Here is a 25,193-nt window from a genome sequence, read left to right as displayed (position 1 = left end):
GCAAGAGAATGAGGATACTGGGGTGCCTGGGTGGCAGAATCAGTTAAGCATTTGACTCTTGATTTTGGCTCGGGTCATGATCTCAGGGCTGTGAGACTGACCCTCATGTTGGGCCTGTACTCAATCGGGAGTATACTTGAGATTCTCTCTCTCCTTCTCCCCATTTCTCCATGTTCTCTGTCTCACTGTAAAAAAATAAATCTTTAAAAAATAGAATGAGATTACTTCTCTTGCCGTGAGTTAAAAAACAAGTAAAAAACCATTCTTTGTCCTCTGATCCAAGAGTCTTATGTTTTTTGTTATATCCATGAAACTCTGGGCAGGCTAACTTCTTTTTAGCTTACAAATACAATAAAACCACAGACCTTTGACAGTTCTTGACACAAGTCTACTTTTATGAAGTTAGTGCCTTGAAATGGGAGCCATTTCTTTTAGTAATTGTTAATAGAGTTAGATAACAAAAATTCAACTAAGTAAATTTAAAAATCAGATTGGCTTCATTCAGTGAATCATGAATTGGGCAACATCCCAATTAGCAAGGGAAAGGAGCTCCACCAAGCTGTAGAAAAAGGAGGTTTTATTTTTTTTTATTTATATTTATTATTTTTTAAAGATTTTATTTATTTATTTGACAGAGAGAGATCACAACTAGGCAGAGAGGCAGGCAGAGAGAGAGAGGAGGAAGCAGGCTCCCTGCTGAGCAGAGAGCCTGATGAGGGACTCGATCCCAGGACCCTGAGATCATCACCTGAGCCGAAGGCAGCGGCTTAACCCACTGAGCCACCCAGGCGCCCAAAAGGGAGGTTTTAAAGACAGATGGAAAAAAGAAATTATTTGCAAAGAGAATGCCTTGTTTCAGGCAAGGTCGCCTTCCTGAGGGGAATGGTAGGGGTTTATTGGGTGGATTATTTATTTCTCTAGTGCTAACCAGGTAATTTGGTGTTAACTTGTTAAAGGTTACATACATTCAAGGGGGTTGAAACCATAGTTAGGTAAGGTATACATTTTGGTTTATTGATGTGGAGTTAGCACAAGTGACTACATTTAGGGTGTTCTTTCTCTTTTTTAACAGTAGGAAGCATGGTATTGCATGCAACATGAAGCATGGTATTGAAAAAGCTTAATGTATACCAAGACATATTTTTTAGTGTCAAATTTTAACTTTCAGCTATTCTTTAGCATGTCTCCATTCACCTAGTTTCGTTTCTGTTTTTTAATTTTCATTACAAAAACATTTCTACATAGTCCTGTTTACTCCTTTTTTTCAGATTGTGGCACCATTAGAACCTGGGTTGATCCAGAGACAGACAGATGGCTGAAAATGGCAGAAAAGAAAAAATAAAATGGACAACGACTATTATTATTAGCTCATCTCTTAAGGTAAAGAGGCATTTGGCCATTGATCTTTAATTTAAAAATTAAAAGCAATAGTACAATATTTTTAAAATATCCTTAGCTTGATTTCCAAAGTTCTGTGGATTCACAAGTACATAAACTAAATGTATTTTAAAGATAAATTCTAAACTTCACTGCATCCATTTTCAACATCCTACTTCTCTAAATATTTGAAGGCTGGAAATTTTTTATGGTTCTTTTTTCTCTGTAAGTCTGTTCTAATAGAGATATTAAGGGATTCGAGAAACAATAAAACGCACATTAATGTTTTGAAGAAATAAACCACAGAACCTGATCTGTGTACCTTAGTGGCATTAGGGGGAAGCTGTCTCCATACAGTTGGGTTGGGGAAGGGATAGGAAGTTGAATGCCTGAAGGCAGTTGGTCAGTCCACAACCATTTTAGCTCCTCAGCCAATAGGATTTCTCCATTGCCTTAGTATTTATCTATGGACACTAGTTCATGTCTAGAGGAAGGGGAAATAAATGATTATTCCACAGTAAATATAAGAGAGGCAAGAACAAGACTAAAAATATTTTTTTAATCCATTCTATCCTCCCACTGCTACCTCAAGCAGCACTTTGCCCTATTGGCTTTCGCCATCTAGCTCCATAACACAAACCAGTTTAAGACAGCCTTAAGTCTCATTGGTTTTTTTCTTGCTTCTTTTTGTTAGGTTTCTGGAATTCCTGTTTTTCTCTTAATCCTAAAGTTTTTGAGACTGATACCAAGAGATGGAGCCAGCAATCCACACTGATTTGCCAAGAACAATTACTTCATAATTCGTTTATTATGGTTTTTTTTTTAAAGATTTTATTTATTTATTTGACAGAGAGAGATCACAAGTAGGCAGAGAGGCAGGCAGAGAGAGGAGGAAGCAGGCTCCCTGCCAAGCAGAGAGCCCGATGCGGAACTCGATCCCAGGACCCTGAGATCATGACCCGAGCCGAAGGCAGCGGCCCAACCCACCGAGCCACCCAGGCGCCCCGTTTATTATGTTTAACCATCTTGCTTTGCAATTAAAATTTTCATACTGACATTCTTTTAAATTTTCTATCAGATTGAGTACCCTTTCCCATTTCTGTTTTTGTTTATATTTCCTTTCTTATGAGTAGATTTGGTAGACAGAAACTAGTTTTACACAATATTAATAGGTGTTAAATCTGTAGAAGGAAGTATTGGATTATATTTGGAATGCTTGTATGAACATATTTTTATAAGTTCTTTTTTTAATTTTTTTTTTACTGCACTACTCTTTTTTTTTTTTTTTTTAAAGATTTTATTTATTTATTTGACAGAGAGAGAAATCACAAGTAGGCGGAGAGTCAGGCAGAGAGAGAGAGAGAAGCAGGCTCCCGCTGAGCAAAGAGCCCGATGCGGGGCTCGATCCCAGGACACTGAGATCATGACCTGAGCCGAAGGCAGCGGCTTAATCCACTGAGCCACCCAGGCGCCCCTACTGCACTACTCTTAAGAGCCTTTCATATGCCTAAATGCATGGTAAATCCTCAAAAGGAGACAAAGTAATATTAGTGTTTCCCAATATTATTTGAATACAAGGAACATCTTTTAATATTTCATGGGACTAATATTCCATGAAACATGCTTTGGAAAATCTGGTCTTAGCTCCTGGTTATTTTGAAAAATTAACTCTTGAATTCAGCTGGGTTTAAGCATCCAACTCTTGCTTTTTTTTTAGATTTTATTTATTTGATAGAGAGAGACACAGCGAGAGAGGGAACACAAGCAGGGGGAGTGGGAGAGGGAGAAGCAGGCTTCCTGCCAAGCAGGGAGACCAATGTGGGGCTTGATCCCAGGACCCTGGTATCATGACTTGTGCTGAAAGCAGATGCTTAACGACTGAGCCACTCAGGTGCTCCTTGGCTGTTTTTTTCTTGATTCAGTATCTCTATTTTTATCTTTATTATTTTCTTTTATTATTTTTGTCATAATTCTTTTAGTTGGCACCCCAGAGAGAGAATGATTTTTAAAAAATTTATTACTTCTTAAAAAAAAGATTTATTTATTTATTTGATGGAGACCACAAGTAGGCAGAGAGGTAGGCAGAGAGAGAGGAGGACCAGGCTCTCTGCTGAGCAGAAAGCCTGACACGGGGCTCGATCCTAGGACCCTGAGATCATGACCTGAGCCGAAGGTAGAGGCTTTAACCGACTGAGCCACCCAGGCACCCCCAAAAATTTATTACTGTTTTTAATTGAAGTATAGTTGACATACAGTATTAACATTAGTTTCCAGTTGTACAGCGTAATGATTTGACAAGCCTTTACATTACTATATATATACTCAACACAGGTGCAGCTACTGATAGAATGTGATTGAAATTCATTAATATGGCATATTAATTCATTAATATTGGGCATGGGTCCTTAGGATATGCCAGCAGTTATTCCTAATACCATCTCCAAATTAACTGACTTGTGTACACCTTATACACTTATAAGAATCATACTTTTGGGTCTGAATGCCTCTGCCTTTACTCTTTCTGTCCATGGTCTTCTCACATTTGCCTTCTTCCTTCACTTGTCTGCTTAATAAACTCCTTTCCACTTTAAAGTTTCACTCATATTTTATGAAGCTTTCCTGATTCTTTGACATCTATTATATCCTTTTATACTTTGTAGGGGTTTTTGCCAAAATTCTCAATCTTGTCTTTCATCTCCTTGAACATAGTAAACATCACTATTTTTAGGCATGTATCTGATGTAACTTCACTATAAGAAACAGCCCTTGTGAGCCTGTTTCTATTGCCTATTTTCCCATAGTTCTCTTTCAAGTAATTTTGTCTCTTGGTATGTCTGATTATTTTTGGTTGTGTGTTGGAATTTGTATTTGAAAAATTGTAGAAATAATTTGAGGCCTAGAATAGTGTTCTGTTCCTCTAATAAGTCTTAATTTTGTAAGAGAATTAAATCCCCAAAGCCCTAAGGGTTGCCCCATAAAATACAGGACATTTAGTTACAACATTTGGGTTTTAAGTAAACAATGAAATTAGAGGAAGTACCTCTCAAATATTGCATGGAAAATCCTTACACTAAAAAAAATGTTGTTTATCTGAAACTCAGATTCAACTGGGTTTTATTTTTATTTGTTAAATCTGGCAATCCAAGCCCTAAAGCAGCTATTGTATGTAATAAATGAACTACAACTAGAATGGTACTAGTTATGTGAGAATTGCAAACACAGTCACTCAAATAATTTTCTTTGTAGTTCGTATGAGGAAACCTGATTGAGAAATGTTACTCTAGGGAGTGCTTCTGCAAGGTGCTTAGGAGCACTAGTAATACAGTATTACCTAAAGACAATTTCAGGGGTTGAAATGCTTTGAAGCTAGGCTGTAGTCCCTGTGAGAGCTGTTCTACTTTTGTCAGAAGCCGTGTTCAGCCTCTCATCTTCTTCCATATTGGCAGATATCCTTAGGGAAAAGGTGGCCTAAATGCTGGTCTCATATCTCTGAATTTCTGTGTAGATTTTGACCTTAGAACTTTTCACTATACTGATAGCTCTCTGATGCATTCAAGCACATTTAAAAAATTGTCCAGCTTTTCTAGTTGCCTCAGCAGGTTTGGCCTAAATTACATAGTCTGCCATTGCTGGAATCAATGTATAATTTTAAAAAAGCGGAAGAAAACTCATGGGAAGATCCATAGTTGTACTCTAGGTCATGATCTGTTTGGCACAAAATGCTCTCCTTAGGCTAGAAAGGAAGCATATATTTCATACATAATTCCAGCCTGTATACTTAAAATTCCAGCCTGTAATACACATGTTCTAAAGCAGAATATACAATTAATGTACCTAAGGGATTTTTGTCTACTCTGAGAACAGCCAGCTTGAGTTATAACCAATCAGGAAACACTATTAACCACTTATATCTTAGTGGCTTGGAAAAAAATGATCTGAGTAATTACTTCAGATGGAATAGAATAGGAAATGAGATGATTTTTTAAAAGATTTTGTTTATTTGACAGAGAACAAGACAGTGAGTACAAGCAGGGGGAGGGGCAGAGGGAGAGGGAGAAGCAGGCTCCCTGCTGAATAGGGAGCCCAATGCAGAACTCGATCCCAGGACTCCAGGATCATGACTTGAGCCGAAGGCAGTCACTTAACCAACTGAGCCACCCAGGCACCCAGAAATGAGATGATTTTTAAAATGGCATTTAAAATAAGCCTTGTTGCTGTGTTTATACACGTTTTCTGTCTTGTCTAAGGCTTAGGGTGGCTCAGTCAGTTAGGCATCTCTTGGTTTCAGCTCAGGTCATGATCTCAGGGTTGTGAGATGGAGCCCATGGTCAGATTCTGTGCTAAGCAGGGAGTCTGTTCGAGATGCTCTCCCTCTCTCTCTGGCCACCTCCCTCCCCACTCATGTGTTCTGTCTCTAAAATAAATAAATACATATTTTTAAAAAGTATAAAATTAGGGACAGCTGGGTTGCTCAGTTAAGTGTCTGCCTTTGGCTCAGGTCATGATCCCATCCTGCTTCGGGCTCCTTGCTCAGTGGAGAGTTTGCTTCTCCCTCTGTTAGCCACACCCCCTGCTTATGCTCTCTGACAAATAAAATCTAATAAAATCTTAAAATTAAAAAAAAAGTATAAAAGTAACTGTAATATACAGAAATGAATTGGTTGTGTCCTTGTGTTATTCTGTATGTCTGGCACTTAATGGTATTGTGAACCGTCTAAGAAACTCACCACCAACCACCTTCCAATTTACATTAATGCACGTCAAAATCTGTCTCCAAGTTGCTTTTTAACTAAGTTTGCATTTACTCTCTTATAGTTCTTTAATATTGTCCTTGGATTTGCACTGTTCATTTCCAGACACATCTAAAAAAAATTTTTTTTTAGAGTTACGAAGTTGCAACTGCTCTAGAAAATCGAAGCCACAAGATTCGGTACTCAGATTCAGTGGAAAATGGATCAATTATCTTTTCTCTTTCTGGTACGGTGTATTTGTTAACTATCTTGATTTAAGCCTCTTATAAAATACGTGAGTATAAATTCTAATAGTTGTAGTTCAATCACCAGGTAATAAACTTAAGATATTATCTTTTGTGGGAAGTAAATGTATAACTCCATTACTATTGCAAAAGTAGTGCATGTGGCCAACCACAACATACATTCCTGTTTAGATTATAATTGGGGGCACCTGGGTGGCTCAGTCAGTTAAGCATCCAACTCTTGCTTTTGCTTCAGGTCATGATCTCAGGGTTGTGAGATCAAGCACTGCCTCGGGCTCTGTGCTAGGCATGGAGCCTACTTAAGACCCCCCCCCCCCCCATTCCCTCTTTAAACAAATGGAAAACTAAAGCTGAACCAGTGGAATCTGGCAGAGGACAGTAAAAACAACATACTTGGGAACTAAGATGCAAGTAGAACAAAGCCATCTCTCCAACAGTCAGTACTTAAAGTGTTACCAGTATTAACAAGGAAGCCAACATCACAACATTGGTCAAAAGCTATTTATAAAAATAATATAGGAGAATGTTTTTTCAGGATTTTGTACAAGAGTTTGCTGAATATAATGGAAACAAATACTAACTAAAAAAAAAAAAGAACCAAATAGAGACAAATAGAAATTCCTCAAATCATAAAATCGTAAAATACAGGGCCATGGGTAAAATACAAGAAGGAATTAGATTAGGATGTGAGAAGGCTAGGGTGATGGGAAGGGAGCAGCACAGAGCACAGGTTTGTGGTAGGGAAATGACTAAAGTGATAAAAGAAGTGGAAGTGAAGTATTTTACCAGGAGGGTTGCAGATAGAATGGTAACTTTAGCAGAGACTTTGGAAGACAGGCAGATTTCAAAACCTTCTAGAAACAGAACTAATGGCTTAAAGTGATCCAACTTCAAACTCATCCTTCCTGGTTGAATAGAGAGCCCTCTAGGGAGAAGTGAAATGTTTTTGATAACTCCTGTGTCCCTTGTCCACTTATATATACTATCTTACTTAATCCTCCCAATAAACCTATAAAAGAATTATTATTACACTTTTTAAAAAAAGAAATTTATTTATTTATTTATTTGACAGAGAGAGAGAGAGAGGGATCAAAAGTAGGCAGAGAGGCAAGGCAGAAAGAGGAGGAAGCAGGTTCCCCACAGAGCAGAGAGCCCGATGTGGGGTTTGATCCCAGGACCCCGGGATCATGACCTGAGCCGAAGGCAGAAGCTTTAACCCACTGAACCACCCAGGCACCCCTATTACAGTCTTATAGATGGGAGAACTTAGGTTCAGGAAGGTTTATATAAACTTCCCAGGTTCATTCAATTAGCATATAATAATATAATCACTTTACTCAGATTGCCTTCTCTTTTAAAGAGCTATAATTAGATCAAATTTTCCTTCAGGACTATTCTTAAAGGCCTGATACTATTTCAGAAATCCTAGATTATGGGATGCCTGGGTGGCTCAGTTGGTTAAGCTTGGTTAAGTGTCTGCTTTAGGCTCAGGTCACAATCCCAGGGTCCTAGGATTGAGTCTCGAATCGGGCTTCTTGGCTCAGCAGGGAGTCTGCTGCTCCTTGTCTTTCCACCTGCTTATACTCTGACAGATAAATAAAATCTTAAAAAAAAAATCCTAGATTATCTGCTTACAGAGTGTTTTAATTTAATAATAATGTTCTTTACAAAGGTTTCTCTAAGAAATAGTTGCAGGCTCAAGATTTTGATTTCTAGTTTTTAAAAAAGTCATTATAACATACACAAAAAAACAACTTTTAACTAAAATTAGGCATTACTTTCATTGTTAAGTGCCTTAATTTGAAAATTGTTACTGACAAAAGTTGTTTCCTCTAGAATGTCATACTTTTATATAAAGCATTTCAAAGAATTACCTAAATCATTTTGTAATATACGAATTTTGTTATAACAAATTCTGTTCCTTACAGGTTTGGGTCCTGGACATTTAGAGCTATATTATAGCCACTTTTGTTGATTCTACAGAGTTTACAAAAAAATTTGCTTATTACAACAAAGTGATGTTTTATATTATGCTCACCTTCCCTAGGACTTGCATTTTTATTGATGGATGCTAAAGAATGCTTTATATCAGCTGAAGAAATATTCCTAGCCAAAATTGAAAAGTTTATTAATATTCACCAAAAGAGTTTTTTGGTTCTGTCTGCTGCCCTCCATGGACCTGAGGAATGGAAACTGATGTTCAGGATTCAGCAGAGGTATGGAAGAATAGTACTATAGACTTTTCTTAAATCACATGTATTTACTTTAGTTCTTAATCCTTTTCAAGTAGGTGAGTTATTTTGCTAAAAGATAAACACTATAATGTTAACTTGTCATATTTAATAAATTCAGGTTTAATGGCTATTCTAGGAATCAGGGTGACAAGTTTGAGTTCATGCTGATTTCTGAGATTCTTCTACAACACCAAAACAAAAGTGAACACTTTTTAGTCTCTTAAATTCTGGATATAAAGCCATATCATATCCTCTGTGGAATAGGGCAGGGCATGACAGACAGTAAGGTTTCTGTCTCCTTTCTGCTTAACAGATGTCTGTGTAAGTTATATGATCTATTTAATTTATGAATTATTTTTCAGATTCCTGGGTAGTAACTTACGGATACTTCCAGTACACAACACAGTAAATGCTATTAATCTTATGTGCACTATGGCTAAGGTGAGTCACTAGGAAAATGATGCAAATATAGCACTCATAGATTTTAGGGTTTCTGACTTCAAAATGCACACCCTCTTGAGCAGAATTAACAGATATTCTGCTTCTTTTCCCCTCAGAGAAGTTGCTTTTTCAGCATGCAGTGCAGCTCTCTGAAGCATGAACTCAGCCTTTCTTCTCAATTCACTTCCAGTAGCCACTCCAAGAATGACTAACGTTAGACCAAAAGAGCATTTGGCATATATACACTGCATTGGCCCTACTGGTTTCTTAAATCTTCCTTCAAATTCTAAAATATAATTATTGATCAGGTTGTAGTCAAGAACTTTCAAAGTGCAACATACTATTTTATAGAATGATCTTCACAAGTTGTCCACTTTCTTTCCATGCTTGTCCTCCCCTATGAAGTGCACCCTAGGCAGAGTTAGGTGATTTTTACTCTTATACTTGGAAGAGATCTCCATATTAAAGCAGTTCTTAAAGTATTCTACTTTTGGCTTGTTTGAAATTCCTTAAAGACAAAGGCCAAGCATTTTTCTGTTACTCATAATTAACTCACATGTAGTATTTAAGCACAAAGAAGGTCATTAGATACTTGTTGAATAAGTGGAAGTTTTTTATATGAAATTATAAAATGGTTATTATAAAATGATCCTAATATAAAAAATACTTATTTCTATAAATAATGTTGCATGTTTATGACTTCTTACAGACTGCCTCCAAACCATACACAGATAGCATTTACTATAGAATGATAACAACTGAGGCTTACATCATTGAGCAAAGTCCTGTTTGGAAAACACTTCAAAAGTTAAAACTGAGTAGTGATTCCTGTAACCCAAATTAGAATAGCAATTACAAAAGTTCTTTTGGAAGAATGTTAAAATAATTAGACCAGTTAAATTAAAATGTTCAAATATATATTTAAAGATTTTTTAATTTAAAAGAATAAAATATATATGATTAAAAATGATTTTCAGCTTTGTTGAGTAATTCCTTTAATAATGTTTAGAAAAAATTGGCACATACACATATTATAAAACTCAGATGCAGTTTCTTGGTGATACAAGTTAAGTTGGAAGGAAAATATTTACTACAAAATAAAAACACAGCATTTTCTAACGAGCCCCTTAGACTAAAGGAAAAGTCATGTACACTTTTTAACTTTTCCACAAGGGCTGCCAGTATTTCTAAAATTAATGTTTGCAGATGTGTTCATATTATAACTGCTGCTAGACAGGTGGTGATGGGACTGTGCCCCATAAGACTTTTGAGGTAGGGAAAAAAAGAGAAATTAAGAGAAGTAACCAGCTGGCCTAATTGAAAACCTCTCTGTACACTTTTGCAATGGTGTGATATTCCTATTTGACACCAGGAATTCTGAAGTATAAGAGGGCAGCTAATTGGAACATAAAGTGTAAAATGTATTTATAAACTCACTACAACTATATGAAGGAAGGCAATACAACTATATTTTATAAGATTACAATAGAATATTATTAGTTTGTATTAGATTTCCAACTAAGTAAGATTCAAAATACATACATGGGCATTATTTACCATGTGGATTATCTTTTTAAAACCAAAGACTACAACTGATCCGTAATGTGTCATCACAGAAACCAGTAAATGGGAAAAGCTACATTTATTTTTCTAGCAGTATTTTACAGAAAAGTCTTTATAAAGGTATTAAATAATCATAAGGGAAAATAAAGTACTTTACTAGTTTTTATTTAGGAAATGGAGGTTTCACTTTATCCCAATATTTTCTTCAGGGGTAGACTTTGTTTTTATTTCAATGAGTTCTTCTACTCGAGCCAAAACACTTTCAATCAAATCAAATGTGAAAAGAGCTGAATGTAGGACCTGCAGTGCCAAGGGAAATTAGTATTATATTAATGTTGCTGTTAGAGCAAAAAAAAAACCAAAAGTCTTCAGCTGGATATAACTTAGGAAAATTTCAGATCTACCTTAAGCTGCATTTCAGGAGGCATATTAGGGATCTCTTCTCCACCTACAGTTACAGAACAAAGATCTTTAGACTTTTGGACTTCTGTAAGAGAAGAAAAAAAATCAGGTGTCACATTTAACCATTGAAAACAACTCCCCGATTTCAATAATGAACTTATAAGCCACTTTCATTATTATACCCATTACAGTAAAAAAAAAAAAAAAAATTTCTAGTAATGCCTTTAAGAAATACCCCATAGCTATACAGAAAAGAGCAAAAGATTATTATAGAATTGTTTGCTGATTTTAAAAAGTAATTCTGGATCTAAGATTCTTTTTTTGTAATTTGCACAGATTTACTTGAGGGTGAGGATGGACAGAGCCATACCCAAGTTAGTGTAACATCCAAACAGAAATACTTGTAGTATAATTAGATTCTTAATCAGAATTTGATTTTAATCTGGTTTTAAACTAGAATATGCTTCAATTTGGTTTAAATCTTTGTTAACCTAATTTCAGTGTTAACTGGCTTACAGATCTGCTAAAAATAATTTTAATTATAAATAACTTAGCTGTCATGTTTCCTTGTTTGTTAGAAAATAAACAAGTATGACATGAAAAAGTTCTTTATTTTGAATATAACTGACAGTTCTAAAAGTTGACTAATTTCTAGAACTATCCAAAAATAAAAATGCACATTACCAACCTTGGCTATTTTCTTGGCTGTTTTTAATTTCTGCTTCATAATGTGCTTTTGACATATTAAGTCCTGTATGGAGTGGCTTTAAGAAATTATTCTCAATCTTTCCAAGTTCTGTCCATAATCCAGTCTATTCAGAAGAATTAATGAAAGAATTAGTTTTTTGGCTCAACATTTCTTGATTGCCTACTATTATTAAACCCATGTTAAGAGTTAGAGAAACAAAAATAAAATCTGATCTTGCCTTTAAAGACAGTTTCCTGTTTAATACATTCATTACATCTGGTTATTTTATGTGAATACCAATAAAAACAAAAATGTACTTTGGACAGTGTACTCATTATTAATACACCATTTGGACAGCTCCTAATTTTGAGATCTGTAGCTTACAAGTTTCATTCATGAGAAAATTATTTGAGAATAATCCATATGATGAGACATTTCTTTCCCTGTAAAAACCATCCCTATAATGACTACATTATATATTCCTTCAACTCATGACCTTTGAATTGATATCCTTGTTATAGATCTAGTTTTAGAGGATTCCTTTCCTTCCTTCCCTCTTGATGGAAACATTTTTCTTTCTCTTTTTTTTTTAAGAGTTAGAGAGGAGAAGGGAGTTGGGGTAAATTGGAAGGGGAGGTGAACCATGAGAGACTATGGACTCTGAAAAACAATCTGAGGGGTTTGAAGTGGTGGGGGTGTTAGGTTGGGGGAACCAGGTGGTGGGTATTAGAGAGGGCACGGATTGCATGGAGCACTGGGTGTGGTGCAAAAATAATGAATACTGTTATGCTGAAAATAAATTAAAAAAAAAAAAAGAAAGAAAAAAAGATTTTATTTATTTATTTGACAGAGAGAGCACAAGTAGGGGGAGCTACAAGCAGAGGAGGGAGAAGCAGGCTTCTCCCTGAGCAGGGAGCCCGATGCAGGGCTTGGTCCCAGGATCCTGGAATCATGACCTGAGCCGAAGACAGCTGCTTAACTGACTGAGCCACCCCAGCGCCCCTATTTTTTTTTAAGATATTTTTTATTTGAGAGAGAGAGAGAAAGCAAGAGAGATTACAGAGGGAGAAGGAGAATCAGACTCCCTGCTGAGCAGGGAGCTCAATGTGGGGCTTGATCCCAGGACCCTGACATCATGACCTGAACCAAAGGCAGATGCTTAACTGACTGAGCCACCCAGGCGCCCTGATGGAAATATTTCTAACACAAATTTGTTATGAACTTCCTGGTGATCAGTGTAGACAGAGATTTTACCTAAAATAGCTTAAGGTTATTCTGTCATCCATATTTTAAGCTTTTACTCCAAGAGTATTTCCTCCTATATACTTAAAGAAAGAGTGTCATAAAGTCTTAATTTTATTAGGAAGAAAGGAAAATGGGAGGGGAGGGGCTGGAGGTAGGGGAGAAAGGAGGAGAGAGAATTGGGGATAAAGAGAGAGAAGGAGGAGACAGAAGAGGAAAGAGAAAATTCAGTAGTAGTATTAAGTTACCAAGTACTCTTTACAAAGGAAAATATCTTAGGTAAAAAAAGGGAAACTTAGGAACCCAATTATCCTTAACTAGAAATGGACCACTTGAAAACCTATTTTGTAATCAACTTTTAATTATTCAGTTTTAAATAGTTAATATTTTTTACCTTGTATACAAACATCTCATAAAATAGATTTTATTCATAATTATATAGAGGTTCTCAAACTTCACTGTGTTAGTTAAAAATGTAGATTTCTGTGCTTTACTTGGAGACTGAATAGATTTAGGGCTAACCCCAGAAATTTGCATTTATATGCATAAAAGAACAAATACCCAGGTGATTCTCATTAGGAATATATGTGAAGTTACAGAAATCTAAAATGGCCACATCCAATGCCAATGAGAAACTGAATTTTTTTTCACGATATGAATTTATCTATTTAATTAACATATAATGTATTTTTTGCTTCAGGGGTACATGTCGGGAATCAGTCTTACACAATTCATAGCATTCACCATAGCACATACCCTCTGTAATGTCCATAACCAGCCACCCTATCCCTGCCCTCCACCCCCCAACAACCCTCAGTTTGTTTCCTGAGATTAAGAGTCGCTAATGGTTTATCGCCCTCCCCAGTCCCATCTTGGAGAAAATGAATTTTTAATTAAAAATTTTTTAAATTCACATTTTAAATATTCAGATATGGCTACTAAATAAGTATTTTATTTATTTGAGAAAGAGAGAGCAAGCATGAGTGGGGGAGGGAGCTGAACTCAGGGTTCAATCCTAGGACTTTGAGATCATGACCTGAGCTGAAGACAGATGCTTAATTGACTGATCCACCCAGGTGCCCCTTGTTTTTGTTTTTTATAGATTTTGTTTATTTTAGAGAAGAGAGGGAGAGAGAATAGGCAAGTGGGGGAAGGAGCAGAGGGAGAGGGAGAGAGAATTTCAGTGAGACTCTGTGCTGAGCATGGAGCCCAGTGAGAGGTTTGATCTCATGACCCTTAGATTATGACCTGAGCCAAAACCAAGATTTGGAGGCTTGACTGACTGAGGCACCCAGGCAACCTAAGAGCTTAATTGTTTTTAATGACAATAATCTAATATATGGCCCATAATCCTAAAACTTATAAGGCAATAAAATTGTGGCAAAATTAGGTTACAGAAAATCTGTTGTGCATTCTATTCAGCATAATTCTACAAATCTTCCATATGATGAACTGTAATAATTTTAGAAGCATGTAGGAGTGTAGAAGCTGTGGAAATAAATTTTCTCTTATAATAAGTTTACTAGATCTTTAAAAAATACTACAAAGAAAATCATTTTAAGATTTATATTCAGTGTCTAGAAAAAGTAACTTAATCAAAAAAAGTAGTTATAAGGATAAAAATAAAAATGTGCAGTTTTCACAAATGTTTTCTTTTAATTTTTCCCAAGTAGACTCACTTATGTAGTAATGAAAGTTTTTTCAGTTTTAAAGCTGACCTATATAACTCAAAATGCACCACTGAAGCCTGTCTCAAAAAAAGGAAGACTAGGGGCGCCTGGGTGGCTCTGTGGGTTAAGCCTCTGCCCTTGCCTGGGATCAAGCCCCACATCGGGTCCCTGCTCAGTGGGGACTGCTTGCCACACAGTCCCACCCGCCTGCCTCTCTGTCTACTTGTGATCTCTCTCACTCTGTCAAATAAATAAAATCTTAAAAAAAAAAAAAAAGGAAGACTAAGTAATTCTGAAATCTAATGAAATTTGTTGCCAAAACAGACAGGGACCTGCAAAAGATAGTTAATCATGATAATGAAGAAATAAAAGAAGGAAATGAATTAACACCCAATTTTCCTCCTCCTTATTTGGAAAGGATTCTTATTTATGAAGTAATGCTACAGAACTTCTATTATTTCCATTATTAATATTGTAATAATAAGGAATGTGTATCACTGAAGTCATCTGGCTCTGCAAATAATATACAAAGCATATGTTTCAATAAATGAAAAACCCAAAATATGGATGATACGCAATTATATATATATGTATATATATGCCAGATATAGTATTTTTCCTAAATGAAAAGCAAATCTGCATACATTACATAACTCAGTTTTTAAAAATTCCTGGTACTTGTGGCCTTTATAATCTTCCGTGGCTTCCCTGACCCTACTCAGTCAACATACTACAATATCATTTAGGGCAAAAATGGGTAAGCAGGCAGATGGGAACGTATGTAAGTAGAAAGGATAGAAGGTGAGTGATAAAATTATTATGGGCTATGTATTAGAATAAATTACTGTAATTCAAAACAATTAACATTTAAAGATACTTATCAAAATAAATAAATAAAGATACCAAACAGAACACTAGGTATAAAAACTAAGTTGGTTTTACCAGTACAGATGGAGGTTCAAGAACAGTTTTGTGAAGCTGAAGTGTGGGAGAAGGTACCTATAACTCATGCAGAGATAATAGGGTGAAGAGAAATAGGATGAAAAGGAAAATGACTTTTGAAAAGACTAAATCAGCTCACAGCCACCCAAAATAGCAGAAAAAGAAATGGATTATTATTCATTTATGAATCATTTTGTTTTGTACTTAAATGATCCTGTTCTTAATTTCCCTGTATACCCTCTGATTCCTTTTCAGCTTTTCATCTGACTAGTTCACCTCTCAGCATGCTTAACTGGTCAAAAATAGGTACTAGTAAAGGGTGCCTGGTTGTTGGCTTACTTGGTTGAGCATCTGACTTTTATTTGTTTTTTAGAATTTATTTATTTGAGAGAAAGAGAGTGAGTGAGAGAGTACTGTGGAGGAAGCAGAGGGAAAAGCAGATTCCCCACTGAGCTGAGAGCCCGATGCAGTGCTTGATCCCAGGACTCCAAGATCATGACCTGAGCTGAAGGCAGATGTTCAACTACCTGAGCCACCCAGGTGCCCCTGAGCATCTGACTCTTGATTTCAGGTCATGATCTCAGGGTCCTGTGGCAGGCTCCCTCCTCAGCAAGGAACTGGCTAGAGATTCTCTTTCTCCTTTTGCCCCTCTTTGTGCTCCCACCCCCAGGCTCACACTCTCTCTCAAATCTTAAAACAAACAAAAGTACTAGTAGGAGTCTTTGAATAAAGCTACCCATAATTCAGCCTCAATAGGGTATTATTTTGTTTCTTCTTTAATCAAACTTTATAAAATTCAGAAACTCATTTTTTGATTAACCATAGCAAACAGATTTACCTTTCATGTATCTGTCTATATGACCTGTTAAAACTGCACTTGGGAGAAATGTTTCTGTGATGAACAAATAGGTTCTTAAGATGTCTCAAACATACCAGGCTGCCATCTTGCACTCATTTTTTCCCCTAATCTCCTCAGTATAAGAATTCATATGGTAACTTGCATAGTAATACTTTGGAATATTTGATTCCCAAGAAATTTTTTTTAAAAGACTTTATTTATTTGAGAGAAAGAGTGAGAGAGCACAAGCAGAGGAGAGTGGGAGAAGTAGGCTCCCTACACTCGGGGCTCAATCCCAGGACCCTGGGATCATCACCTGAGCTGAAGACAGATGCTCAACAGACTAAGCCATATAGGCACCTCCCTAGGAAATTTTGTTAAACTATTAAATAAGAAAATGATCTTATAAACTGGTTATATCCTTTTCTTTACCATACAGCATTTGAACCAAATATAAGTGAGGCATCTGTGGAATAATAGGAGATATTCCACAATCCTAAACTGCTCTGCCTTCCTTCTCTGGGCAAAGTCCCATTTGCTGCCTCTGTAGCACACTGTGTTCCTTACCTAATAAATTAATCACTCTTAATCAAAAATCAGATCATTTATAGGTACAGCCTTTCCAGATTACTAAAAAGGTAAACTCATACCTTACTCCAAGGACACCTTCTTAAAGCCTCAGGGCCTCCACTGTTGTTGAATTTCACTTACCATCTTTTCTTATTTTTTTTTTACCAGAAGCTCCTTTAGGAGTCAGGATATACTTTGTGATTCAAAGGTTCTGGCCACTGCCTAAAGTCATAGCTATCTCTACCACTTACTAGGTATGTGCCCTTGTGCAAGTTAAAGATCCTTTCAATGCCTACATTATCTAAAAAATTAAAAAATAAAAAAGTAAGTTGAAAAGGACACAGCGTACCAATATTTTGTATTTGATAAAGATTTGGATAACAGATCTATCCAGTTTTGAAACTCAGAGATATACACTTAAAATCTATGCATTTCATGTAATCTCAGAAAAACTACAGACATATTTAACTGTTTACTGAAATATTTAGGGGAAGTACGCTCTTAGTAGTTTACAAATAAGACACTGGTAAACAGAAGGTAGTAAGATGGATATATGATAAAAGTAGACTAAAATGTTAATGGTAGCAACTTGGTGGTGGGTAAATCAGTGAGGGATCACTGTAAAATTATCTTCAACTTGGTTGTATGTTTAAAAAGCTTCACAATAAGATGCTGGGGAAGAATAAGCACTAGTCAATAGTAGCAAATAACTTTTTGACTGAGGAGGGATAAATAGGAGGTCAGTTCACTGAATCTACTAAATTCAGTCAAAAGGGAAGAAACTGCTACTTTTCTTATAAACTTTTCATTCCAAATCATGTTTAAATTTTCTTTTAAAAAGCTCTTTGGCATCAGATGCCTGGGTGGCTCAGTGGGTTAAGCCTCTGCCTTCAGCTCAGGTCATATCTCAGGGTCCTAGGATCACGCCCCACACTGGCTCTCTGCTCGGCAGGGAGCCTGCTTCCCTCGCCCCCTGCTCCCTACCGTCTGACTACTTGTGATCTCTCTCTCTCTGTGAAATAAATAAATAAAATCTTTAAGGAAAAAAAAGCTCTTTGGCATCCTTATATAAAAGTCGGGGGCTCCTGGGTGCCTCAGTCTGTCAAGTGTCCCAACTTCTGATTCAGCTCAGGTCCACTTGACTTCAGGGTGGTAAGCTCGAGCCCCATGGAAAAATACTTTCATTTTTTAAATTATTTTCTTAAAAAAAAAACAAAACCCAAAAAGCAGATTAACTACATATGTGATTCAATTATAGTTAATAGAGATGACGCATTATGGGAGAGCAACTATTAGAATAGAAAATCGGTAGAAAGAAAGGAGAAGATAAAAAGCAAATCTAATTTTACTGTAGGACAAATCTCCCTCAAATAGTTTTGTCTTCACTGAATACCTCTAATGATGCACTATTAAGAAAAAAACAATAATCTTCCTACACATTATCCAGAAGGTGATATTAACAGATTTCAGTTTTAGTGCTGAAAATGCTTCAAATTAGTCATATCTGGTGAGGGGATATCAAGTTATCAGCTAATTTTATTTTAGACAGCTTATACGTAAATCATGACTTACTGGTGGAGGCAATTAAACAGACTCCCAAACATATGCACACTCCAAAAATTTAGTTAACACAGGACCTGCAACATATCTATGTATATCTAACATATGCAACATATCTACATATCTAACATATCTAACATAACGTATAACATAACGTATATCTAACATATCCAACATATCTACATACAATGCTTGCAGCAAGATGGCAGAGGTTCAATAAGAAAAGGAAAGGGAAGCTGGGTGTGGGTGGTAAGGGCTCCTGGGAGTTCAGGTTTTAGAATAACTGCTGGTACTTCTCCTAGCCTTTGTAGCTGGGTGAGATATTAAATACTGGCTTGTGCACTTGGAATATACTGTTTCTTTTAAAAAAAAAAAACTCACTTACTTGATTGTCTTTTTCATTATCTTTGATAACCAAATATCTCAATAAATTTAATGAAGCCATTATCCTGTTAATTAAAAATATACAATCTGTTACTTACAGTACAGTTTTATATAATCAGCAATTTCAATGAATAAAATAAGTTAAAACTTAGGGTATATTTTTACAATTGTGTTTGCCATTAGAAATTACTCCTCTTAAATCTTTCGGAGTAGTAATTATCACTCTTGTTCTCCAAGTTCACAAAATGCAATTGTGAAAATTGCTATCTTTCATACTTGAAGGTAACATCTCTTACTGCCTGAATTTTAAGATTCCTTTTATAAAAGCTTACAACCACTGCTCATCATCCATGCTAGCAGACTGAGAGTAAAATTAGTAAAAAGTAAGAAAGTAAAATTTACTTAAAATTAGATGTCCTGGAAAACAAAACAATAAAACCCAAACCAAATGTTATATACATGAAATTCTTAGTTTTTAGTCAACAATGCTATAGTTGCAAATCCCTATGACTTGTATATTATGCAGGGCACATCACAGGTATAAAATCATTCTGTTAATCATACTTTTGGAAAGAGGAATTTTTAATTTTGTTTTTACATAGCATCTGATTACCTAAATATGAAAATCTTTATGTAGTTTTATGAAATAGCCATAGTTCATAAAATAACAGGAAAATACATTTTATTTTTTTAGGTTCACTAAACAGGATTTCACATTTTATTGTGAATTTACTATGTGAACCTTAGTAATGGTTACCTTACCTATCTGAGTTTTGGAGTAAATCTGTTTCTGCACCCTCTGGGAGAAAGAGTACCAAATCTAGAAGTGAAATCAGCTGTGGGCCTGTAAACCATTTGTTGTTATGTGTTCTCTGAAAAAGCAAAATAAAAATTGGGAAGGGTTTTAAATAATAGTTGATTAACTCATGTTGTTCTTCTGATACCTTTATACTATAAAAATAAAATTACACATTTAAAAAATACTTCTTAACATTTCATTTCCATTCTTTCACACTTTTCTAGACACTAGGAACAAGATGCCAGTTTGAAAGCACTGAAACACTCTTTCTGTTTTTACTACAGAATTACTATTCATAAACAGAGTAGACTTAAATTTCCAATAATACTTCAGAAGTATAGAGTGAAATGAAGTCATAGTCTCAGCTCAAAGAATTAATACTATTTCAATATACAGTTAACAAAATTTCAAAATCCAGGTTTTTAAAAAATAGAAATAGTGAAAAAATATGCCCTAATAGATACAGAAAAAGTCCACAAGAAAAAGTCCACATTAATATATCCTACAAATGAATCAATATAGCCTACAAAGTAAAAAAGATAATGAAAACTTTATGCTCTTACCTTTAATGACACATCAATTTGATTTTTGATATTCTGAATAATGAAAGCCTCCACACCTGAATGATTGCTTGTATTCAATAAGCACCTTAAAAGCAAAATTTTAATACATTTGAATTTATCTTCAGCTGCACTATACTTAAATGATGATGAAAATTTTAGAAATTCAAATGGGCCATGTGTTATTTCTAGAAATAAAACAATCAGTGAAGACAGCAAGGTGATCAACCAATTACCAAGTCACTTGTGGTTCTTGCCCTAACCAGCAAATTCTATTTTAACTGGAGATTTCCAACAATAAATTTCTATTAAACCAAATGTGAATCTTTTGTGCATACAGTTGCAATGACTTGACACAGCAAAAATGGACACTAGTAAAATAGCCTAAAAACTCCCCAAATTACTCCCTGTGCAAGTAGATTAGTCTTGTTAGACTAACTTACTTACAATAAAAGGAAACTTAGTATGACTGGCTTAAGAAAGGGGGATCTCCTGGTAGGAATATAGGTAGATAAGAACAGGAAAGCTGGTATAAGACCTAAGTATCAAATTAAAATTTCATAAACCTGGTCTAAGTCTTATTAATAGTGAAGATGGGATCAAGGGTGCTAATATTGGCCAATCCTTAAAAAAGAGTTCTTGGCACTTTGACGTTGCCCAAATCTATTTTTAACTCATTTTTATTTACTACGAGGTGTGTCAACAAACTAGGTCTGCAGGCCAAATTCAGCCTAGTGCCTGTTTTGTTTTATTGGAACACACCCATTCCCCTACTACAAAGACAAAGTTGAGTAGTTGTGACAGAGACTGTGTGATGCATAAAGTCTGCATTTGCTTTACACAAAGGTCTGCTGCTCTTCAATTCAGAAAGTTGCTAGAATCTTTTTCCCCTTAAATAGCACTATTAATAAACTCTATTAACTTACAGTAAATAGCCTATCAAAGTTATAACTCCAGAGCAATTAATTTCAACAGTGAATAATGGAGATTATGGACATGTAAAGTTATAGCAGGAGCCTTATCAATCTCTTATGTAATCTCTCTTTAGTTTTTTAATTTTTGAATATTTCAATTAGTTAAAATGAAATACTATTTTTCATATAATATGTATATGATAATATATTTTTATATAATATGTATCCATAATATTTGACTAACCCTTCTTTACCTATAGGGATAAGAGAATTTATTATAATAAGGCTTCCAAATAGAGTCGACTTAAATGTAAAACATTTAATTACTATAACCTGGAATAATTAAATAGCATTAATTCAGTGTTTAATCAGCTACACACTTGACAACCATTCTTGATACCTACCTGAATAATGTATATTTGCCTTGTGAATCCAACTTGTTAATATACAGTTGAAGCATAGCTAAACTCTTTTTTCTCTAAAATAAAACAAATAATATTGTTACATAAGGTGAAGATTATAGTTGACTCTTGAATACTAGGAGTTTGAAATGTGCAGGTCCACTTATAAGTGGATTTTTTCAACAGATAACAGTATAGTACTGTAAATGTTTTTCCCTTGTGTTTTTCTTTTAATGTTCTTAACATTTTCTTTTCTCTAGCTTAATTTATTATATGCATATAGTATACAATACATCTAACAGACAAACTATATGTTAATCAACTATTTTGTTATCAGTAAGGTTTCTGGTCAATAGGAGGCTACTAGTAGTTAAATCTTTAGGGAGTCAAAAGTTTTATGTGGCTTTTTGACTGTGCTGGAGGTTAGCATCCCTAATCCCTGTGCTCAAGAGTCAATTATAGTGCTTGCTTCGGCAGCACATATACTAAAAAAAGAGTCAATTATAAATTATTCATTAAATTTGCTCACTGTAATTCATTATTATTTAGTCCCAAAACATTTACATACCAGTGTCTCAATGGGGCAAAGTGTCATTACTTTGACTAAGCCCTGGAAATAAAAAATAAAATTCAGATGTTAATAGATTATACTGACAACAGGCAACTATAGTATCAATGGTGGATACTAAAATTTTGTAAGTGAAGATAGGATATTTAAAAATTAAGTAAATTTGGGGCACCTGGGTGGTTCAGTGGGTTAAAGCCTCTGCCTTCGGCTCCGATCATGATCCCAGGGTCCTGGGATTGAACCCCCCCATCAGGCTCTCTGCTTGGCAGGGAGCCTGCTTCCCTTCCTCTCTCTCTGCCTGCCTCTCTGCCTACTTGTGATCTCAAATAAATAAATAAATAAATCTTAAAAAAATAAAAATTATGTAAATTTTCCCTGAGCCTCTTTATTCTTCTTCTTCTTCTTTTTTTTTTTTTTAACGATTTTATTTATTTGAAGGAAGAGAGAGAGGAACATGGCTTGAGGCAGAGGCTGGGGATGGGGGCAGAGGGAGAGGGACAAGTAGACTCCACACTGAGCAGGAAGCCAGATGTGGGGATCCATCCCAGGAGCCTGAGTTCATGACCTGAGCTAAAAGCCAACTGAGCACCCAGGTGCCCCTCCCTGAGACTTTCATTCCACTGTTACATCAAAGGAAGCTAAGTTCCATCCATTTTGTAATTAAAACTGAGTGGGGTGTTACAAAGTGTAAATTTAGAAGTCAACTGTAATTTACAATTCTCTCTAGAGTGGCAAAAAATGAAATCTGACATGCAAAAATATAATCAATTCATTAAAAATAATGTGTTAATTTAGTAACAATAGCCACGTTTTTCTATTTAAATAGTGGAAAAACACGTTTATATATCAACATCTTAAGACCCACTTGGCTATGATAACTAATAAGTAGTATGAAGTAAAATTAAATCACAGGAGGAAAAAGCAAAATGTCTTTCTAGTAATGAGACCATGCATGCCTTGACGGAGTCCTTAAGACTTGAGTTACAAGTAAAGGAACTTCATTTCTAAGGTTCCTATAGTAACATCCCTACAAAAACAAAGTGTTAAAGAAGGAAATTATGTTTTTGCACTAGGTGTTATGCTATCAACTATGATAGTCATTAGCCACATATAGCTATTTAAGTTTAAAATAATTTAAAAATTCAGTTCCTTAATCAACTTTAGCCACATTTCAAGTGCTCAGTATGGCTAGTAGCTTCCATACTGTGTCAAAGCTAGAACACTTCCACCATCACACCAAGTTTTACTGGTAACGTGGCACCAGAGATTCCAAAGGATATGAAGAAGAAAGTAGGGGAGGAGTCTGAAAAGACCTTTATTTAAATTTAGAAAAAGAAGGGGCTTTGACAAAATTAGAATACACATTTCACTTACCTGAGGTACAGTAAGAAAGCTCTTGATTTCTAAGTACTGGTGAAGTAGACTGTTGTCTTCTATTCTCAATAAACCATTCTCCAACAGATCCTACAGATTAAAATATATGCAGAAATACATATATAGCAAAATCAACAGCTGTATTTATTGACAGTGGCTGTGTGTATATTACAATGGATGCAAACAAATCTTACCACTCCTTTGGAGAAAACAGACTCTTCTGTTCTGGAAGAGAATATTAAAATTTATCAACATGGTTTTCTTAACTGTTAAAGAATGATTCCTCATTTTAGGAAAAATAAAGCAAAAATTGAAATTTAAAGACTTTAAAAATATGTATCATTAAGGAAAAATTCTGTTGAAGAACTTAGTCAAAATTCTTAATCCATGTTTGATTATCTTGTGACTTTGTTACTGACATCCGAATCTGACCACAATCTGCCCTCTCAGGGCTTCTTTTCTAGTAACCAACCAACAGCTTCAACAACAAGTGCTAAGAAACCAATTATACATGATATACTATGTATTCCAGTTGATTAATCTGTAAAATCTTTTCAAATATGAAGTAAATGCTTTCCATTTGTGATAGTATTTTTTTAAAGGTGTATAATCTTTACCTAAATATTTAAGCTGTGTGGCAAAAAATATTATCTAAGGCCTAAGTTCTTATCCTAACCATGCAAGGAGTCAAAAGTGTTTTTGTTTAATGACTAAATAGTTTGGAAATCCTAAGAATATAGAACTTAAGATTCAAATCAATAGATATTCTGATTGTTTGATTATAACAGAGACTAAAAAGAATGTAAAATCATTAAGACATACATAATACAGTAAATTTACAGAGTTAATAACTACTTGTGCCAGGAGACCCTTGGAAATTCCTGCCTTGTAGGCCGAGGCTTTGGACATTTGCCATGTTACAAATCTTCCTTCACCTGGGAAGAGATGGGATTGATAAACTGTCACTAATGTTCCTATAGGATACTACTGAAGGTCCTGATTGATGACAAGAGTTAATTTAAACATGTTACAAGATAACACAAAGCGTATAGAGTTTTGCAATATTCTTCAATATCTATCTGGAAGAATTATACATATTTGTTACTTGGTAATTCTTTTAAAGAGAAAGACTTGCATTCTTATGCTTCAAATAAGAGAAGTTATTGGATATAATCATTGTCAGTAACTTAATAATCTTTAAATTATGAAAAGGTGGGGTCAAGATATCTCTTTCCTTTCAATGCAGTTCAGATTGTGTCCATGAAGCAAAATCATGGATGAATTTCTTTTACTGACCACCTCTTCTTAGATCGAGGAGGCTGCAGTGGGACAGAGGTGTTTTAACTTTATAGCTTTTGAAATAAGGGAAGAAACCACAGAAGCAGATGACTGGAAATTCCCTTAGAAGACAGTATTTTAATATTTAAAAGAGATTTTTTTGTTGTAAAACCTCTTTAACTCATTTGTCTCATATTTACATCACTGTTTTATAAAATAACCAATTAATTAGGGTCTGGCAAAGAGAAGGTAGTTTTCCCCACTCTTAATAAGAACTACTTTAATACTACTATTGAATTCTGAGATGCCATCTAAATGATCTTACCTTTGCAAAAAGACTTCAATATGCCCCATATTAAATTGCAAAAGGTACGATGGGCTAAAATAGACAA

The 25,193-nt window shown here is 35.2% G+C and overlaps 2 protein-coding genes across 4 annotated transcripts in view; one reads left to right on the top strand and one right to left on the bottom strand.

The window, feature by feature from the left end:
* Positions 1-9,938, top strand: part of C10H1orf146 (chromosome 10 C1orf146 homolog) — a 32,927-nt gene extending 22,989 nt beyond the window's left edge. For both annotated transcript variants that reach the window (XM_032302964.1, XM_032302965.1), the window contains exons 2-6: positions 1,269-1,380; positions 6,261-6,354; positions 8,421-8,589; positions 8,970-9,048; positions 9,758-9,938. In XM_032302964.1, the coding sequence (XP_032158855.1) occupies positions 1,312-1,380; positions 6,261-6,354; positions 8,421-8,589; positions 8,970-9,048; positions 9,758-9,892 (546 nt within the window). In that variant the 5' untranslated portion in view covers positions 1,269-1,311 and the 3' untranslated portion in view covers positions 9,893-9,938. The remainder of the gene's footprint in view (positions 1-1,268; positions 1,381-6,260; positions 6,355-8,420; positions 8,590-8,969; positions 9,049-9,757) is intronic.
* A 733-nt stretch (positions 9,939-10,671) lies between these two features.
* The window catches only part of GLMN (glomulin, FKBP associated protein), a 34,739-nt gene continuing 20,217 nt past the window's right edge, over positions 10,672-25,193 (bottom strand). For both annotated transcript variants that reach the window (XM_032361275.1, XM_032361276.1), the window contains exons 9-19: positions 25,127-25,180; positions 23,718-23,748; positions 23,524-23,613; positions 22,150-22,191; positions 21,585-21,658; positions 20,270-20,354; positions 19,670-19,779; positions 18,909-18,972; positions 11,702-11,825; positions 11,016-11,098; positions 10,672-10,911 (exon numbers count right to left, since the gene is read on the bottom strand). In XM_032361275.1, the coding sequence (XP_032217166.1) occupies positions 10,795-10,911; positions 11,016-11,098; positions 11,702-11,825; positions 18,909-18,972; positions 19,670-19,779; positions 20,270-20,354; positions 21,585-21,658; positions 22,150-22,191; positions 23,524-23,613; positions 23,718-23,748; positions 25,127-25,180 (874 nt within the window). In that variant the 3' untranslated portion in view covers positions 10,672-10,794. The remainder of the gene's footprint in view (positions 10,912-11,015; positions 11,099-11,701; positions 11,826-18,908; positions 18,973-19,669; positions 19,780-20,269; positions 20,355-21,584; positions 21,659-22,149; positions 22,192-23,523; positions 23,614-23,717; positions 23,749-25,126; positions 25,181-25,193) is intronic.

The sequence above is a fragment of the Mustela erminea genome, chromosome 10, assembly GCF_009829155.1.
Source record: "Mustela erminea isolate mMusErm1 chromosome 10, mMusErm1.Pri, whole genome shotgun sequence".
In the NCBI taxonomy this organism is placed as follows: domain Eukaryota; kingdom Metazoa; phylum Chordata; class Mammalia; order Carnivora; family Mustelidae; genus Mustela; species Mustela erminea.
Note: the sequence above shows the minus strand (reverse complement) of the source record. Positions and strands in the feature narration are given on the sequence as shown.